The following is a 20,009-nucleotide window of genomic DNA, read 5'->3' as shown; positions in this document are numbered from 1 at the left end:
TGACTCCTGGCTCTGGCTCAGCCTCAGCCCCTGCTCCTCCTCCCCCATACATATTTATGAGCCCAATTATCACTGAACAAGCAGGTTGCTGTGCAAATAAATGATTTTTAATCTAAATTACCCAGTTTACACACTCCCCCCAGCTCTGCTTAGCAGAACAGCTGGTGTTTACCAACTCCTCATTACTGAGCCAGGCAACAGCAGGAGATGCTGCCCAGAGAGGAGCAGCCACCTCTGAGATAAGCTGAGCTCAGGGTTTATCTCTGCCTCAGCCTCGCTGCTCCTCCACTCCAGGTCTCTCACCCAGCCCAGTTTGCACCAGTGTGCCACGAAGGAATGATGAAAAAATGTCTGCTGATAGCAGCTGTTATTGTTGGGTGCTGTATTTCTGCAGAAACGAGTCATTTCCACGAAAATCCAAATAAATCCAGCCCTCTGTCCATATCTGCATTTCCATTTATCAGCATTTCCTTTCTCCCCATTCCACGGGAGGCTCACAGCAGAGCTCAGATGATGCAAGAATTATTCCTGTCGTGGTATTTCCACTGTCCAAGAATGAACATATGGGAGAGAAATCCAGCCCCTGGTTACTCCAGGCCTTAAATGGCCCCCTGAGGCATCAAACAAACAGGGGATCACAGTGCCAGGACTGGGAGTGCTGCAAGGCCAAACTGGGGAAGGATTGGGGCACCAAATCCAAAGCAGGGGTGTCCCTGCAGCTCCCAGCACCCTCTGGAAGCACTGGGAGGGAAGGTGCTGCTCTGTGCAGCTCGTGCTGCTGCACGTGGCTCCCTCCAGGCCTATTTCCAGCCTGTCTGGCTGCAGGGAGGAAGGAAAACTCCTGGCCTGGGCATGGAACAGGCAGTCACATGTGGCTGGGGCAGGAGTCACGAGCCACGGCCCCGCTGGTGTCAGAGGAGATTTGATCCATCCCTTCCCTTTCCCCTATTTCTGCGGTGTCGGGGCAGGGCGCTGGTGGTCGGTGCTTTCTGCAGGGTAATTCCTGTGTTCCCACATTCCTTCTCTTGCCAGAGCCTTCTCCTGGAGCAGCAGCACAGCCCTGGCCAGGCTCTGCATCCCTCCTGCAGTGTCCCACAGAATGCCCCAGGCTGGAGGAGGACAGGAGCTGCAGGAGCTGAGCCACCACCCGGTGACCAGCTCTGGCACAAAGTCCCCAGATTCTCTGCCCACGAAACTGGTGGCTGGAGGGATGGAATATCCTCATCTTTCCTTGGGCACAGACCCAGGACTTGGTGCACATGAACAACAGCTTTTAATTTCACTGTATTGTGAATTTTAATGAGCCCTGGTCCCCCTGAGCTCTCATCCCGCTCATCACTACAGGTGGGAGCAGGCAGGCAGGTGAGGGACAGGGAAAATGAATTTTACAGGATGCTCCCAAGGAGGAAGACTTTTTCTCCCCACAGGCACCACAATTTTGTTTTGTTGTGATTTAAGAAGGACACATTTGGTTCCAAAGCAGCTCCAGAGTCTCCGTTTGACTCCTGGAGCTCAGCTGAGTCAGGCCAGCTCAGACACTGAGCTTGAGTGTTTAAACAAAGCCCTTAGGGCTTCCAGAGCCATCCCAGCTCCTCTCCACACTCTGATTTCCAACTGTCCCTTTAAACAAAGCCCTTAGGGCTTCCAGAGCCATCCCAGCTCCTCTCCAAGCTCTGATTTCCAACTGTCCATCTTCCTCCTGGCACAAAAGTGTGACACCCTGCTTTTCCCTGTGTGTGAAAAGATCCAGAGGATGCTGAGGAGTTGGAATGGTCCTTACAGACCATCTAGACCAAAAGAAAAAGGAGAACTGACTGAAAAACTGCAGAAAACATCCTGCCCTGGCATGGTGAGCACCAAGCAGCTGCACTGAAGTCAGGGTGCCCATCAGGTGGGGTGGGCAGGGAGGTTTTTGGGAGCCTTGAGCCGGCTGGATCTCACCCAGGATGGAGATTCCCCTGCTCCGGGCTGGGTGTGAGGCTGCCCGGCAGCACTGCAGCGATGCTCGGTAAACAGGAGGAAAACAACCATTGCCCCGGTGACAAACGCCTCGGAGGGACTGCGGGAGGAAGCTGAACTCGGTGTTTGTAGAGAGCAGGGAGGGAGGAAACAAATATTCTGCATTTAACAATCTGAGCGGGGCAGCACGGGCAGGGAGCTGGAGGAACTGGGAGCGGGGTCTGGCTGTGAAGCCCAGATGGCCGCTGGTTGCCAAAGCAAAGAGATCAGCTGGGAAAAGCTCTCCTTGTTCCCTGCGCTCCAGAGCCGGGCTCGGGCTTTGCGAGGGAGCCGCTCCCGCTGCAAAAATGGGCATTGATTGCTCTCTGCTGGCTGAGCCGGGCTGAGCAGCAGAGCTCGGCATCCTCCCGTGCCCGGAGAACAGCTCGGGCGGGGAAATCCCTCCAAGGTCGGGAAATCCCTCCAAGGTCATCGAGCCCGACCGTTCCCCAGCACTACCCCGTGTCCCCAAATGCCACATCCACATTCTGGCACCTCCAGGGATGGGGACTCCAGCATCTCCCCGTTCCTGTGCTCCTGCTCCAGACCCGGAGGTTGACTGGGGTCAGGGTGGGCTCTGCCTCCCCCTGAGCAGTTTTTTTCTGCCCCCAGATGAGGCTGGACCAGCCCCTTTATTCCTCCTCTCTTCCCTAATTCTATCCCTCACTGCCAAAAGCTTTGGTGGTGCTTTTTACAGGAGAGGGGCTTGGTAGAGATGTCACCACAAACCTCGTGGAGAAGATGAGGATAAAAACCAGGTGTAAATAAAGGAGTTGCTATTCCAAACACGTTTGGGTCAGGCTGAGCTGCTCCAAGGTGTGGGGCAGCTGTGGGGACGGGCACATGGCAGCACCCCCAGTCCCCATCCTGGGCAGGGCACTCCTGAACCCCCCAGGAGCTCAGCCCTGCTGCACCCCCAGCTCCAGCACTGCTGCCCTGGCTGTGCCACCTCTGCTCTGGGCACAGCCCTGTCCTGGAAAACAAGGGCAGGGCCCCAAGTGCTTGGGAGGAGGAGCCCAAACCCTTCCAGCCCCTCAGGACGTGGTGCAGGAGCCTGCTGGGCCGGTCCTGGTGGGCAGACAGACCTTGCAGGGTGCTGTTGGATGGCTCCACTGGTGTCCCCAGGCTGGCACACGGTCACACCACGTGGCCACCTTGGCTCAGCCACCGGGGCCGGTCAGTGGCACAGCCTGGGGTGCCCTCAGGTCCCCCTGGGGCTCCGGGGATGGCACCCAGCTTGGCACGGAGCAGGGCCTGCAGCTCCTCATCTCCCAGCTCCGTGGCTGCAGCCAGGGCCAGCAGGAAGTAGGAGGCTGCATCCTGTTCATCCTGAGAGAAAACACAGAACAGGAGTTAGGAAGGGGCTTCACTGTAGGAAAGACATTCTGTTCTGTTCTTGTGAGCCAAGGAAAGCCCCATATCTCTCCTGAGGAAGACACCAAGGTTGTCACCATGGAGATGTGATGAAGGAGAGAAAGTTAAGAGATACAGACTCTAGCTGGCTCACAGAATGATGTGGCTCCTTGGTCACCCACTGAGAACTTTGTTTCGTTCCTATAAGCAATGGGCAGTGAATGTGTCTGTTGGATGAATGTAAATATCTTGAAAAAGTATAAAAGCAACACGTTGCTGTAATAAATCTCTCTTGCACCCTGCTGATGGGGTCATGGTACTTTGTGCTGTGTCGTGCCCCATAACAACACTTCCCTGGAGCTCACAGGGCAAGAGGGAGCTGGAGCAGAGCCTGGGGGTCCAGCAGGACCCAGGGACACCTGATTTCACTGGAATGGTGCTCAGTGCCAGCACTTCTTTCCAAATTCTCTTCTCCTCTTCAAAAGCAGATGTGACCTCCACCCTCAGCCCTCCATCCAAGGCACAGCACCACGGGAGGGCTCCTCTCTTACCTTCAGCTTGTGCAGGGCCAGGTTGCCCAGGTGCCAGTAGACCTTGCAGTAGTACAGGGCCTCTGCTGAGCTCTGCAGCACAGGGGGACGCATGGCCAGGGTCTTCAGGTAGCAATCCTCGGCCATCTCGTGCATGTGCAGCAAGTCATAGGCTGTGGCCAGGCGGTGGAAGGCAACCAGCTCCTGCAGCTGATCCCCTGGGAAAGAGAGATGGGATCAACCAGCTCCTGCAGCTGATCCCCTGGGAAAGAGAGAGATGGGATCAGCCAGCTCCTGCAGCTGAAAGAGAGGTGAGATCAACCAGCTCCTGCAGCTGATCCCCTGGGAAAGAGAGGGATGGGATCAGCCAGCTCCTGCAGCTGAAAGAGAGGTGAGATCAACCAGCTCCTGCAGCTGATCCCCTGGGAAAGAGAGAGATGGGATCAACCAGCTCCTGCAGCTGAAAGAGAGATGGGATCAACCAGCTCCTGCAGCTGATCCCCTGGGAAAGACAGAGATGGGATCAACCAGCTCCTGCAGCTGAAAGAGAGATGGGATCAACCAGCTCCTGCAGCTGATCCCCTGGGAAAGAGAGGGATGGGATCAGCCAGCTCCTGCAGCTGATCCCCTGGGAAAGAGAGGGATGGGATCAGCCAGCTCCTGCAGCTGATCCCCTGGGAAAGAGAGGGATGGGATCAACCAACTCCTGCAGCTGATCCCCTGGGAAAGAGAGGGATGGGAACAGCCAGCTCCTGCAGCTGATCCCCTGGGAAAGAGAGGGATGGGATCAGCCAGCTCCTGCAGCTGAAAGAGAGTTGAGATCAACCAGCTCCTGCAGCTGATCCCCTGGGAAAGAGAGAGATGAGATCAGCCAGCTCCTGCAGCTGATCCCCTGGGAAAGAGAGATGGGATCAGCCAGCTCCTGCAGCTGAAAGAGAGATGGGATCAGCCAGCTCCTGCAGCTGATCCCCTGGGAAAGAGAGAGATGGGATCAGCCAGCTCCTGCAGCTGAAAGAGAGGTGAGATCAACCAGCTCCTGCAGCTGAAAGAGAGATGGGATCAACCAACTCCTGCAGCTGAAAGAGAGATGGGATCAACCAACTCCTGCAGCTGATCCCCTGGGAAAGAGAAGGATGGGATCTGATCCCCTGGGAAAGAGAGGTGAGATCAGCCAGCTCCTGCCATGGATCTGGAAGAAGGTGTGTGGAATTAACCAGACCCTTCCATGGATCTCCTGGAAGAGAGGGGGGTGGAATCAACCTGCTCCTGCCATGGATCTCCTGGAAAATAGAGGGGTGGAATTAACCTGCTCCTGCCATGGATCTCCTGGAAAATAGAGGGGTGGAATCAACCTGCTCCTGCCATGGATCTCCTGGAAAATAGAGGGGTGGGATTAACCAGCTCCTGCCATGGATCTCCTGGAAAATAGAGGGGTGGGATTAACCAGCTCCTGCCATGGGTCCCCTGGGAAAGAAAGGGATGGGATCAACCAGCTCCTGTCGTGGATCTGGAAAAGAGGTGAGTAGAATTAATCAGGTCCTGCCATGGATTTGGAAAAAGGTGTGTGGAATTAACCAGCTCCTGCCATGGATCTCCAGGAAAAGTTGCTGATCCAGCTCAATCCAGCCCCAGCCCTGCTGAGCCACTCTGGATGCATTTTCTCAGCAGGTATCCTGGGGGCATGGATACCTCTGAGAGAAAACAGAGCCATGGGCAGGGTGGTTGATGCCACAGCTGGACAGCTTGGCCCAGGAGTATCATCCAGCCAGGGGATTTTCTTGGGTGCTGGAAGGGGCTGGTACAAGACTGGTCCCATCCCAGACATTTAAGCTGGCATTTTGCCCATCCAAACTATTTCTGTAATGGGAAGGGGTGAGGTTTTCAGCAGAAGCAGGGCAGGGAGGAACTGCTGAGTCCTGTGCTTTCACCAGACTTCCTGTGCTCTGGGGTAACACAAACCCTCTGCTATCACACAGCTGAAAAAAGAGGAAGTGGCCTCAAAAAGCTGTCATGACTTTGGGTAAGAGCAGGTCCAGCAGTGTTAGGAAAGCAGGAAATCCCCTTTTCACATGGATCTTGTTCTCATCCACAAGATTCAGTGGCTCTCCCAATAAATCACCCACTGCCCAGTAACTCCCAGTAACTGCCAGTTACTTTTGGGTGTAAATCACTCACCAACCCTGAGGCTGAGCCTGGCTGCCAGCGTGGCAAACTCCAGAGCCTTCTCGTAGCCCTGCAGGCTGATCTGCAGCTCTGCCAGTTTGTTGAACAGCCTCAGCTCTGTCTGGGTGGCCTTGAGTTTCCTGGCCAAGGGCACAGCTCCTCCCTAAGGAGACAGAATGGTGAGCTCAGGATGTTCCTGGAGGGTCAGCACGGCCTGGGAGGGGTGGCAGAGCAGCAGGCCAGGGACCAAAGCAGGGGATGGGCACTGCAGGTTTAGGTTTTAGTTCCTTGAAAATGAGTTTTAAATCCCAGTGGCTCTCAAAGTTTGGTCCCTGCCCTTCCTTGGGTGCTGGGAGTTCTGACTGGGTGTACCCAGGAGTGACCAGCCCACACCTAACACCACCAGGATTTGTAATGGAAGGAGGCCATTTCCAATCCCAAATAATTTTGGGGTTTTTTTTTTTTGCAAATCTGTGCTCCAAGCCTCCCACTCTGGCACCCTTGGGATGACCCCATCCCTCTGCACCCTCCATCCTTGAGGCAAAGCCCTCCCAGCCACCACAGTGGGGACACAGGGATAGAATGCTCAGGGGGCTCCATACCCTGTAAAACTCCACAGCCCGGGCCCTGTTCCGGCTGCCATTGAAGAAGGTGTCACCTGCTTTCTCATAAAGCTCCATGGCCAAGGAGAAGTTGTCCCCTTTCAGGGCAGTCTGGATGGCTGCCTGGAAGGAAAAAGGGGCTGGAGTGACATTTGGAAAGGCAGAGACATTGGTGTGATGTAATAAACCTCAAATTTTAGGAGCTGCTCTTCCACTTTGCAGCTCAGCTGATAAAATAATGCTGGAGATGGAGAGGTGCCAGAAGTCTTCAACTCCAAGGACTTCCCTGGCACTTGTCCCTTATTTATGGATATTTCAATGGGAACTGCTCACTTGGCACCTCCAGCTCCTTTTGGCACTGCCACATCACTTTCTGACTCAATGAACTCACTTCTTTTCACCCCCAAATCCTCTAAACTCGGTGGATGGAAAGAAAGAGAGGAAATTCAGTGCCTGAGGGCAAGGCAAGAGCTCCTCCTTCCAGCAGCAGGTTTACAGTGCTCACAACTTTCCCTTCCACGTTTCCCAGCCCCAAAAGGCTGTGATGAGAATGCAAGGCACAGCTCCAGCCACCTCCCCCATACCTGGAAGTACATTTCCACCAGCTCATCCTCCTGCAGGAGATAATAGAGTTTTCCTGCCTGCAGCCAGGCCTCTGCTGCCTTCACAGCCTCCTGGAGGTCGATGAAGATCCTCAGGCTCTGCTTGGTGCAGTCCAGGGATTGTCTCAAAGCCCTGTGATGGCAACAGGCAAAAAGCCACCTCAGAGGAGTCACAGAGCTGTCCCCAGGCCACCTCCCCATGGCACTGACCCCCTGCCCTCTCCTCCTGGAGTTACCAAAGGCTGGGGGCAGAAGGACATGGTCACCTCTGACAAAAGGATCATGGATGTCTCCACGCTTTGGTGCTCAGGTTTAATGGGCATTTGGCCACCTTAGGACAATTCAGGACACCTGTGGTCCTACTCACGCTGCTCCTCACCCCTGGGTGATGAAGAGGGCTTCATCCAGGTCACCTCCAAACCCAATCTGCCTCCCTAAACCAAGTCCCAAAGTCACTCCCAGCTCACATGGGAGCACAGGCAGGGCATGCTTGTACCTACATGTCCCAGACAGCACCTGGCACCCAAACCCACTCCTCTGCCTGGTGTTTGTCCCTTGTGAGATCTCTGGCTACATATCCAAGCCCCTTTTCCAGCCCCTGGTCACTGGAGGACACAGGGCCAGGCAGTGGGATGAGCCAGGGGGCTGGGCATGGACTCAGCTGTGGGGAAGGGAGAGCCAGCAGTGTCCAGGGCACTTTGTTTGCTTGGTGTCTCTCCTGCTGGCAGGCAGGGCCCAGCTGTCCTGGGAGCCCAGGCAATGGGGTGCTTTGTGATCCTAAATAGCACCGTTCACATGACAGGCATCTGCTCCCTGCATGCCTTCCCCCTGCACTCACCCTGACCTGGCTGGGAGGTGAACGTCCCAGCTGGGGACAGCCCTGCCCATTTGTCCTTCTGGGACTGGGAACTGGCTCTGCACTCTTTGATCTGATTGCCTTCAAGGTCTGTGGCCTGTCCCAGCCTCTCCTCTCCCTCTCCCTCTCCCGCTCCCTCTCCCTCTCCCCTCCCAGTTCCAGTCCCACACAGTGTTAGGCAGGGATTAAAGGTGAGCTGATACTGGTTTTAAGCACCTCCTGTGGGTCTTTAGTCCCTCCCTGGGGACAATATCCCAGCAGATGTGGGAAGGGCAGCCTTGGCAGCTGGAGGCTGAATCCAGACTTACTCAAAGAGCAGATAAGGAGCCCGTTCTTGCTGGGGAGTGGTGATTAATCACTGGGATAAGCTTCCAAAGGAAGCAATGAATTCCCTGTCACTCTGCTGAAGCCTGGATGTGTCCTGGAAAACTGTGTTTGGCCACACTCCAGCTCTGTCTGGGACAACGTTTGCCCAGCTCTGGTTGACATTGAGCTGCTCCCTCTCAGAGCACAGTGACAGCTCATAAATCCCAGAACCAGAGCTGTGGGGCAGATGGAGCCACCACCACCCTGCTCGAGGGACACCCCAGGAAAGCCAGCACACTCTGGCAGCATCCCACAGCCCAGGCACTCACTCAGGTGTGCCCAGAGCCTGGTAGAGCTGGCTGAGGGCCTGCCTGGCACTGGCCTCCAGCTCCCTGTCCTGCAGCTGCCGTGCCAGGGATGCCCGGTGCTCGTGGTAGGTGATGCAAGCCTGCAGCTCGGGGCACACTCTGCTGTAGAAATGGCACAGACGCTCCGTGACGTGCAGCTGACCTGTGTGGCACAGGGAAAGGGAGAAGGACAGCTCAGGGGACAGCCGACCTGTGTGGCACAGGGAAAGGGAGAAGGACAGCAATGGGGACAGCTGACCTTGTGTGGCACAGGGAAAGGGAGAAGGACAGCTCAGGGGACAGCTGACCTGTGTGGCACAGGGAAAAGGACAAGGACAGCTCAGGGGACAGCAATGGGGACAGCTGAGCTGTGTGGCACAGGGAAAGGGAGAAGGACAGCTCAGGGGACAGCTGACCTGTGTGGCACAGGGAAAAGGACAAGGACAGCTCAGGGGACAGCAGCAATGGGGACCTGACGGGGTCAAACGCTGCCCGGCTCCCCTCTATACTCACTCCTCAGGTTCTGCCACTTCAGGGCAAACCCCAGCGCCAGCTCATAGCACAGTTTGGCATCTTCCAGCCTCTGCCTGTCCACCATGGCCTGTGCCAGCCACAGCAGTACCTGTGCCAGCTCCGTGTCCATCTCTCGGTGGCCCTGGAGCTCGCTGTAGAGCCTCACTGCCCACAGCAGGTACAGCTCGGCCAGCTGGGCCGCCCCACACGACAGGCTCAGCTGGCCCAGGTTGGCCAGGGCCACGGCCTGGTTCCTGCAGCTGCCTGCCTCCTTGGCCTTGTGCAGGGCCCTCAGGAAGTTCTCTGCAGCCTCCTGGAGGCGGCCCTGGGCGGTGAGGGCCATGGCCAGCAGGTTGTGCACGGCGCCGTGCGGGGTCTCGCAGGCCGCGCCCCGCAGGCAGCGCCGCAGCCGCCGCAGGAGCTGCCCCGCCGGGCCCGGCCGCCGCTGCAGCACGTACAGCCAGGCCAGGCACAGCGAGGACTCAAAGGCCTCCTCCTCCCCCAGCAATCTGGCCAGAGCTGCAGCCCTGGCTGCGTAGGGAATGGCTCCATCCAGCAGGCCGTGCTGGAGGTACGTCCTGGACAGGATGGCGCAGAGCGTCCTCTGCATGGGCACGGCCCTGCTCTCGCAGCAGAACTGCAGAGCCTGCCTGAGGTACATACAAGCCACTGCTGGGATGCTGCTCCTGTCCAGCTGCTGCCTCCCCAGGAGCTTGGAAGCGTTTTGGAGGATGAAGCCGGCTCTCCAGATGGGGGTCGGCGTGCCCTTGGCGCTGCTGGGAACGAAGGACCTGACGGAGGCCAGCGCGATGTTCGGCAGGCACTTCTTGTCGTAGAGGTAGCCCAGGGTGGCAGTGGCATCCAGGGGCCCAGCACGGCTGCCTGGGCTGAGCCAGGTGCTGCTGAGGCACTGGAGATGCTCCAAAAAGGGCAGCACCTCCTCGGTCCTGCCCAGCTGCAGGAAGAGCTTGACAATGAGGAAGCAGATCCGAGCCTCCAGCGGGGCGTTGCCCACTGCGATGGATTCCCTCAGGATGTAGGTGAGGAGCTCCAGCTCGTTCTCCGAGCTGAAGGAGCGGCCAGGCAGGCACGCGAGCAGGGTCACCGTCTTCCCCAGCAGGGAGGAAAACTTGTGCTTCATGTTCTGCTTCAGGTAGATGGAGGCGAGGCTCCCGTGCAGCGCTGCCAGCAGGGGCAGGTCCCCAAAGCCCCTGTCCAGGACACTCATGGCTTCCTCAAAGTACACCCGGGCCTGGGAGAGCTTGAGCTTTTTGATGCAGAGCTTTCCCAAGAGGAAACAGAGCCTGACGTGAGCCCAAAGTGAACGAGTCCTCTTGGCCCAGTTCCGGGAAGTCTCGAGGTACAGGACCAGTTCATCCTCATCAGAGAAACCATAAAAAGTGGAGTGGAGAAAGGAAAAGCTGAGATCATAAAAGCTTTGAAAACTGGGCACGAAACTGTCTTGGTTGAGGAAGGTCAATATGGGGTCAAAGACATCAGCATCCTCCATGTGGCTGGCGTTGAGGTCAATGAAGAATTTGGGATAATCCAAGTCATCCAGCTTCTCCAGGAGAACATCTTCCAGTGTGGCAGGGGCTGTTTCACTGCCTGGGCTGGACAGCTCTGAGGTGCTGCTGGTAGCCCAGTCATTGATCTCCTCCCAGGACTCGAGGATTTCTTTACTGCCATGGAGAGCAGCCTCTGGAAGGGACAGGGAAACCACAGTGGGATCAGGAAGAAATTCTTCCCTGTGGCTGCCCCACCCCTGGAATTGTCCAAGGGCAGGTTGGACAGGGCTTGGAGAAACCTGGGATAGTGGAAGGTGTCCCTAACCATGGCAGGATGACCTTTAAGGTTTTTCCCAACTCAAGCCATTCTCTGATGTTTCCTCCTGTCCAAATTCACCCTCAGAAGCCATCACCAAAGCCTCCCCCTCTGTCCCCTCCTCCTACTCACCTGGTGGCACTTGTGGGAACGCAGCTGTGGGTTCAAACCCAGCTGTACAAAGAGACAAACAGAAAATAAACCCCAAATCCTTGGTCAGTGTCAATGTGCAGAAATCAGCTGAAGTCCCAAAGCCACCCAGCCAGAACAGAGAAAGTGAGAACCCCCAGAAACCCCAACCCAGGTCCTGCAGGCCAAGCTCAGTGGAGAGCAGCACCTGCCAGGGTGAATCCCAGCTCAGGAGCTGCCCTGGCAGCAGAGAAGGGCCCTACAGACTCCAGCATGGCAGGGTCACCTCCTGAGGACACCTCCAGCCTCCATCACCAGGCTGAGCACAGATGTCACAGGCACATTTTATGAAAAATCCTTTCCTTAGGATTTTGCTCCTGAGAAGCCAAGAGGCCTCAGAAACGAAATGCAAACAATGGTTATCTGCTGCTGTGGAATGCAGCAGGTGCATCTGGGATTGGTCTCTTGTGGTTGTTTCTAATTAATGGCCAATCACAGCCCAGCTGTCTCAGACTCTCTGGTCAGTCACAAGATTTTATTATCATTCCATTCTTTTTCCTTTCCTTCAAGCCTTCTGATGAAATCCTTTCTTCTATTCTTTTAGTATAGTTTTAATGTAATATATATATAATAAAATAATAAATCAGCCTTCTGAAACATGGAGTCAGATCCTCATCTCTTCCCTGCTCCTGGGACCCCTGTGAACACCACCTCACACAGGTTTGTGCTGCCTCCACCCCAGAAGTTGCCTGCACTGCATCCCCATGGTCTTGGGGCTCCCCAGGCCCTGCCCAGCTCTCCCTGGGGATGCAGGGACTGGGATATGAGGGGAGGGGACACTCACCCAGCCTGTACACAGAGGTGATGTCAGTGTGTGCCAGGTCCCCCAGGAGGGTGGCAAAGTGCTCCTCGTCACCATTGCATGGGATGTGCAGCACTGGGGACTTCTCCTCTTCACTCAGAAACACAAAGCCCTTACCCCTGGGGTGGGGCAGGAGAAAAGAGTCAGCATGTGCCCAGCCCCTGACACTGCAGCTGGCCTGTGGGGTGGGGTGGGATGGGATGGGATGGGATGGGATGGGATGGGATGGGGTGGGATGGGATGGGGTGGGATGGGATGGGATGGGATGGGATGGGATGGGATGGGATGGGATGGGATGGGATGGGATGGGATGGGATGGGATGGGATGGGATGGGAAGCTTTCCCATGCCTTCTCTTCCTCCCACCACAGAAGTTGTGTTGCAGATGAACACAGGATTCTGGACACCTTCCCCATCCAGGTTCTCCATGAAGGAACAGAAAGGCACCAGAGAAAAGGACTTATGGGTCTGGTTTGGAATCCAGAAGCCACAGGACACCACCTGATCTGCTCTGTCCCTTCTGGAGTGTCAGAGAAAAGTGCTACAACTCACCTGGAGTGACTCTGAGAGGGGAAAGCCCAGCAGACCTCGGTTAAAACCTTATCCTCCCACCCACACTCTTGGAGAAGCCTTTTGGGATGGACATCACATGGAAGCCACCAACAGAGACAGCTGCTGAGTCAGGGTGGGATTTACCACCCTCCCTCCCTCCCTGGACAGCTCTCCCTGGGTCCTTGGGAGGCTGTGGAATTCTGCTCTGTGCCAGTGGCCCTTCTGCCTCCACACCCAGGGCAGGAGGAAGGAGAACAGGATTTGTTTCCTGGGCAGGGAATGCTCTCCCCACCCTTGCCAGGCTCCCAGCCCCTCAGAGCTACAAACTGAACATTTCTAGGACAAACTGGGAAGCCACCTTGCAGAAATTAGCCCAGGGTTGGATCTGTTCCTCTCCAAGAATCACCTGAGGCAGGTGAAATGCAATTTTTGTGTTTGGGCTGCAGCAGAGCCTGGCCAAAGCTTCTGCTCACACCTCAAACCCACCTTCTGTGAAGGTCCTGCAAGGGAAATCACCTGCCCTAGGCTCTCACACAGCCTTGAGGGTGGATTTGGAGCCTCCCTTCCCTTTTCTCCAGAATTTAATTTAAATAAACTCACAGAGGTTCGCAAGCCTCGGGGTTTACGTGTCGGGTGAGAACAAAGCCGATGCTCCTGGTGCTGAGGGATTTGCCCACAAACCAGGGCAGCCCAGGGATGAAGAATCCAATGATTTCTATGGGATCTCCTTTGGAGAAGCTCAGCTCATCCCACGCTGCTCCTCTGTGGTCCTTGGTGGCGATGCACCTGCCTCTGACTGGGAAACCAAGGCAAAAAAGGGAATCTCAGTGGGATCCCTGCTAAAACCTCCTCACTGGAAAAGGTCTGGGCAGAGAGTGGCCATGATTCCAGCTGGAGAGGGCTGCCCCTCTCTCCCCTAAGATTTATTGTGATCTTGGGCCCAGCTCTCTGCCTTTTCTCCTTGAGAAGTGGGTTACAATGCAAAATAAAAGAAGGATGGATAAACTCCACACCTCTGTGAGCTGCAGCCTGGAAGGTGACTGGAAATATGGATTTTCAGAGACACTGCCCTGTCTCAATTCTGCCAGGAGTGAAATCCTGGATAGTGCAAATGCCCATCCCTACATGACAAAGTCAGAGCTGCAGGGACCTCCTGTGTCCAGCTTGCTCTGAACTGGACTGGACTGAGGTTAAGGGCTGGGTGGAGGGCACAGGTTTCATGTGAGCACAAGGTGGGAACCTCTTGATTTGAAACCTCACCCCTGAAAGAATGAAAAGAAACATAAAATTGCAGTGGGACAGGGAAAAGCCGGTGGCAGGAGGGTGTCACCAGCAGCTCTCTGCTCTCTGTGCTCCTCAGAACGGGGTTTGCAAGTGCTGAGCTGCATTCCAGAGGGCCCAGAGATGCAGCATTCCCTCAGAGCCCCTGTGGTGGGGTCAGTCCCAGAAGAACAGATGGGTTTGTGGCCATTCGTGGCCAAACCCAGGTTTTGTGCCCAGCCTGGGACAGTGCACAGGTGCCACTCACCAATGGCCCGAGAGTTCGTCCCACTGATCTCCTGGGAGAGGCCAAAGCTCACAGCATAATTCCTCAGGAACCACCTGCAAGGCAAAGGGGACCTCAGTGGTCCTGGTGAGCACTGCTGAGCTCAGGCCAGCCCAGGGATGGTGTCACACCACAGGGGAGGAGCAGGATAAATTTGCCATCTTTAAGGAAGGTTTCTCCAAGTGAAAGGCTCAGCCAGGTGACCAGTGGGAAGCCTCACTTTGACTGGCATTGCCTGAATTTTTTCTGCCACTTCTTCATCTGTTAATGAGAGATAACCTCATGTATGACCTCAATCAATACCTTACAAAAACCACATCTGAAGTAGGAGCATGTCCTTGCTGGGTCCCATTCACAGAGAATGCATTAATTCCAGTCTTTATGCCTGGTGTGGATCCTCCTGGAAATATCCTCACAGAATTGTGAGGCTCTTGCCCTTTGCCAGAGGCAAGAGGAGTTTCCCAGCCAGCCTTGGTGCCAGTCATGCACCAGGATCAGGAAAGAATCCTGGTTTGAGCCCTTTCATTCAGCACTTACTGGTAAAAGGGGTGAGCTATTGGCTCCAGAGCAGTCACAGGCACCACACCTCGCTGCCCCGTCTTCAGGGATATTCCTTCCCATCTGGAATCCTGTCCAGCACTCTTCACATGGACCAGCTCATTCCTGCAGAGCTGCAGACCCTCCTCTCCCTCCTGCTCCAGCTTGCAGACCCCAGGCACTGCCTTGCAGAAAAAGTTCCCTGCAGAGAGAGAGTCAGAGGTGGCATCAGTGCACCAGGGGCTGCAGCCCAGCCCTGCTGGGCATTTTCAGGAATTCCCCCACGTGCATTCCCATCACACCTTCCTGGAGGAGCAGGTCCATGTAGATGGTGGCCAGGTGCTCCTCATCCACGGTGACCCTGAGCTCTGTGTCCTCCACCAGGGCACAGTCCAGCCAGAACTCCTGGGCAAGGAGCAGCTGCTCCAGGCAGGTCCCCACGTACCCTGAAAGCCAAGAGGGGCACCAGGATCAGCACCTCCTTCTCTGGGCAGCAGGAAGGGTCTTGGGGATTTCCAAATGTCAGGCAAAAGTTTCTAATTTTGTCTCCAAAATTTCCCAAAAGGAATCCTCCTGATTCTCCCTGATCTAAACAGAGATTTCATAAACAACAGATTGCAAAGTTTTCTAATTCATTTCCCACTGTCCACCCTGAACATTACAGTTCTGTAGTGTCAGACAATGCCTTCTCCAAAAACCCTCCTCACACTGTCTGTTTAGACCTTGGAAACATTACCTAAAGTCAGATAGGTGGAAAACTTCCAGACTTCCTCTGGGGTTTTGAAGGTGAGGAGGAAGCGATCCTCGTGTGCCTGGGTGCACACCAGCCTGGCTGACAGCTCCTGCACAGGGGAGACAGAGCAGCATCAAGGGACACTCCTGGAGCTGTGAAATCCAGCAGGCAAGGAGAGTTCAGTCCAGGCATCTTCTCTGTAGCTGGGATTTGTTTGTATAAAACCCAGCCTGAGAACTCTGTGCCTGTCCAGAGCTGTACCCTCCAGCAGGGACATGGATTTGGTGATCCCAGCCCTAGGAATTCCTGGATATTTAGGCTCAGATCCCCCAAAACAACACAAGGCTCAGCTTTGCCCCTCCCTTGCCATCAAGTTCATCTTCCCCATCATCCCAGTCCCCTCCAGAGTCCCCTGCAGTGGCCTTGGAGGAACTCCTCAGCTGGGTTTGGCAGCCCAGCACACCTCCCACCATTCCAGGAGCATGCCAGCATGCTGGCACGGGGTTTGTACCTTGAACAGGGCACAGACACTTCTGTCATCACTCTCCAGAGCCCACAGCCTCCTCCTGGCAGCCTCCTGGAGCTGGGCATTGCGGCGCCCGCAGGAGCGGCTCTCCACGGAGAAGGAGAGAGAGAGCTCTTGGAAGGGAAAAGAAGAGAAGGGAAGGGGAGGAGGAGCTCTGTGCCACCCAGAGCCACCCCTGACACCCTGCCAGGGCCACCAGAGCCTCCAGCTGTGGCTTGCTCTGGGGCTGGTTGAAGGCACTCCAGACAGTAGTTTATGTTGGGACTCAGGTATTTATTGTTTCTTATCAGTAAAACAGTCTCACTGCTGTGAGCTCTGCAGCTTTTCATTAGAAGGCACAAAATGGCCAACAATCTCTCATTACAAGGTCTTTTAAAACTAAACTATCCAATTAAGAACTGACACCCGGATTATTTTCCCTTTTAACCCAATGACTGATCCCACAGAGCCCCCAGTGCAGACTTTTCTGCCCAATTACAAAATGCCACCCAAACCCATGGAGAAGAAGGAAGAAGAAGCATGAAGAAGAAACCCAGGACAACTCCCTGTGCCTCCATCTTTCTTCCATCCACAACACACTAAAAATCCCAAAACCTCAATTTCTCCACCAAGGGAGACACCTACACTACTCTCTATAATCTATTTCACACTTTTGTGGATTCCAGTCTGTCTTGAAGTCTGGGAAACTTTCTCCACAAATGAGGGTCAGAGTCAGTGCTGCCCTGGGGGCCAGGGCACCCCAGAGCAGCCAGAGAAATATTCCCTGTGGTGCCCTGGGTTTTCACATCACACAGCACAAGCCCAGCCCATCCTCATCCCTCAGGCACCAAGGTGAGACCCGAGGCACTGCAGGAGCCAGGAAATCTGTGAGGTGCCCCAGGAGCTCCTTACCTGGGGGAAAGGTGTCCCTGAGAGGCAGCAGCACCAGCGGGGGCTCTGGGGAGCTGTGTCCTGCCTCGGCAGTGGGGCTGCTCCTCTCTGCCAGCCCAGCCTTACCTGGAGAGGAGGGAACAGCAGAGCTGCTGGGAAATGCTGGGCAGAGCTCTGGCATGTCCTGCCTCAGCTGAGAGCTCCTGGAGCACTGCCCTGCACATCTGTGGGGACTGTGTGACTCTGGGACCACCCTCAAGTCATGCTCAAGGTTGGAGAGATCCATGGGAGTGATGGGGTCTGACTCCATCATTCCCTTGATGTTGGGCTTTTTTTCCAGTGCTGCAGTGGCTCTGGATGAGGGGATTTCCCTCCTTTCTCCTGGCCAGGCCCTCAGATGAGCAGATCTGTTAAAAAGGTGAATCCCCAACAGAGATGTTGTTTTGGAGAAAACCTCAACTTCCCAGCACAGGAGAGCCAAAGCCTTGCAAAACTCTTTGTTCAAAAATTTGAAAATCAAAATGAGATTTTCTCCCCTGCCTGCTCTGCGGGGTATCCAAAATCCAAGCAGCTTTCTCCCTGCTCCACACATCATCAGCTATTGCCATAAAGGATTCAGAGCCTGCAACTTGAGCTGCTAATTATGTTAATGAAAGCTGAGGCACACACAACTCCAGCCCTGCTCTTCCACAGTTGCATTGGCAATGGAGGGATAACCAGATTAAACCCCAATTTTTTGTCAGCAATCAGACAGGATTTGTAAGATAAACATGTACCTGGAGATGTGGAGCTGGAATGTGCAGCAGCTTTTTAAAGTCACTTCTTTGACCAGAACTCTGCTCTACAGTTCTTTTCACTGAGCCAGCTTTGCCAGCCGCCCAAATAAATTGATATTTGCATGAAGAAATAGAATTCTTATTTAAAGAAATAGAATTCTCATGTAGAGCTAGCAAGTAGAAAAGAACAGCCCAAGGTTGGACAGGCCATGAATAAGTTTTGCTTTGAAAGAAAAGAGTCTACATTGAACAAAGTCTTAACATTTAATGTGGCAGCTCCACATGAGGAAATGGAGAAGGGGAAGTGAAGGCAGGAAGAGGCAGAACTAAATCTGAGCTGGCTCCTGCCATTGCTCCACTCCTGGCTGCCCTCCTCCCCTCTCTGTGCCCACAGAGCCTGGCAGGGCCTGGGGGTGGGTACATGGTGCCATTCCCTGGGGATGGGTACCTGGTCCCATTCCCTTGGGATGGGGATGGATCCCTGATGCCATGCCCTGTGGCTGGATCCCTGATGCCATTCCCTGTGGCTGGATCCCTGATGCCATGCCCTGTGTTTGGGTACCTGTTGCCATGTCCTGGGGCTGTGTCCCTGATGCCATGCCCTGTGTTTGGGTACCTGTTGCCATGTCCTGGGGCTGTGTCCCTGATGCCATGCCCTGTGTTTGGGTACCTGTTGCCATGTCCTGGGGCTGTGTCCCTGATGCCATGTCCTGTGTTTGGGTACCTGTTGCCATGTCCTGGGGCTGTGTCCCTGGTGCCGTGTCCCATTGTCCCCGGCGGTGCAGGCGGTCCCCGCGGGGCAGGAGCTCGGGAGGCCGGGGCCAGCAGGACTCACACTCCTCACCTGGAGGGGAGGCAGAAGAGTCCACATCCCTGGCAGGATTCCCCCAGCCCCAGAGGTGTCCCTGGGATGTGCCACAGGAGGTGGCAGGTGGGACACTGCTCGTGCCACCTCTGCCAGCAGCAGGACAGAGCCCGTCCATGGGTCCCCAGGGCTCACTCTGGTTGCTCTCACGGGTTCAGTGTTTATTTTCATTTGAGCCAGGCTCAGAAAGGGAACTGGGAGCTTTTTTTTTCAAGAGACCAATTGAAACTGCAGCTGGGGAGTTGTTCCCAGCCGTGCCAGTGACTCACTGACCTCCTCAGTGCCAAAATATTTTGCACCAGTGGGCAGCAAACAGCTCCAGCCCCAGCCAGGTCCCAGCACTCAGGGCTGCACTCCTGGCTCCAGGGCTGGGTGCTCAGGGCACCTTCTGGCCCTGGCTGGCCCTGAGCCATGTCCCTCCTCCAGCTCACTGGGACACCCTGGGACAGGAATGGTGCCCTGGGGGATGCCAGCACCCACGGGCTGTGCTTGGAGGGCTCTGGGCAGGGAGGGGAAACACCAACAGCATGGGAATAAACCAGCCCCAGAGTCACCCTGTCCCCTCCCTGGCCAAAACATCCTGCCTCACTCCCTACACGCCCCAGTCCAAGAGGAGAAAGCACCAGGAGCCATCCCAGAGGAAAGGCAGGCGGCCAGAGGGGCCAGTGCCCAGTGCCAGGGTGTCCCCAAGGCTCCCAGCCCATGGCAGGAGCCCTGCAGCCCCACGGGCACCTTACCTGTGCATCCCAGCGCCAGCTCCTGGTGCCAGGGGGTCCCCAGGCAGCAGCCCATGTGTGCAGTGACAGCAGCACAGGGCTGGCACAGGGCTGGCACAGGGCTGGCAGGGGCAGGGCTGCTCGCTGCCCGCCCGGCACCACGGCTGGGCACGGCCACAATGCACAATGTCCCCTTTGAGAGGGCACTGCCACCGCGGGGGCGGCGGGCACGGGCTCAGGGGAGGGCACAGGAGGGAGGCACTGCTGCAGCCAGCTTTGGGAAGGCTTTAGGGCAGCACTGAGCTTTGGGAAGGCCTTTAGGGCATCCCTTAGCTTTGGGAAGGCCTTTAGGGCAGCAGTGGCTTTGGGAAGGCCTTTATAGCATCCCTGAGCTTTGGGAAGGCCTTTAGGGCATCCCTTAGCTTTGGGAAGGCCTTTATAGCATCCCTTAGCTTTGGAAAGGCCTTTATGGCATCAGTTAGCTTTGGAGAGGCCTTTAGGGCAGCAGTTAAATTTGGGAAGGCCTTTAAGGGCATCAGTAGCTTTGGAAAGGCCTTTAGGGCAGCAGTAGCTTTGGAAAGGCCTTTAGGGCATCACTCAGCTTTGGGAAGGCCTTTAGGGCATCAGGTCTGGCCACACAGCTAAGAGTGCCAAGGGCACCACTAAACTATGTCCCCAAGTGCCACATCTATGTCCTTCAAATGGGGACTCCAGCACGTCCTGGATGGGCTGTGCTAGTGCTTGCCAAGCCTTTCTGTGGAGAAATTCTCCCTGATGTCCACCCCTGGTGCAATTTGGGACCAT

General features: G+C 55.6%; 1 protein-coding gene across 2 annotated transcripts; it reads right to left on the bottom strand.

Annotated features, from left to right (window-relative positions):
• Positions 1 to 91: 91 nt before the first annotated feature.
• On the bottom strand, positions 92 to 19,300 carry SH3TC2 (SH3 domain and tetratricopeptide repeats 2). Of its 2 annotated transcripts, XM_054643033.2 has the most exons (18): positions 19,227 to 19,300; positions 18,349 to 18,468; positions 16,870 to 16,974; positions 15,964 to 16,091; positions 15,456 to 15,561; positions 15,022 to 15,165; positions 14,720 to 14,921; positions 14,165 to 14,238; positions 13,237 to 13,432; positions 12,068 to 12,204; positions 11,227 to 11,268; positions 9,271 to 10,971; positions 8,740 to 8,920; positions 7,231 to 7,381; positions 6,647 to 6,769; positions 6,057 to 6,207; positions 3,903 to 4,099; positions 92 to 3,327 (listed from the first exon to the last, which is right to left on the bottom strand). In XM_054643033.2, exons 1-18 carry the CDS (start codon positions 19,279 to 19,281, stop codon positions 3,136 to 3,138), a joined length of 4,005 nt encoding a protein of 1,334 aa, XP_054499008.2. In that variant the 5' UTR covers positions 19,282 to 19,300; the 3' UTR covers positions 92 to 3,135. The 2 variants fall into 2 exon arrangements, with proteins under 2 accessions (XP_054499008.2, XP_077042582.1); XM_077186467.1 differs by lacking the exon at positions 19,227 to 19,300 and having other exon boundaries at positions 18,349 to 18,614.
• Positions 19,301 to 20,009: the final 709 nt, after the last annotated feature.

The sequence above is a fragment of the Agelaius phoeniceus genome, chromosome 15, assembly GCF_051311805.1.
Source record: "Agelaius phoeniceus isolate bAgePho1 chromosome 15, bAgePho1.hap1, whole genome shotgun sequence".
Classification (NCBI taxonomy): domain Eukaryota; kingdom Metazoa; phylum Chordata; class Aves; order Passeriformes; family Icteridae; genus Agelaius; species Agelaius phoeniceus.
This window is presented reverse-complemented; position numbering and strand designations above follow the sequence as displayed.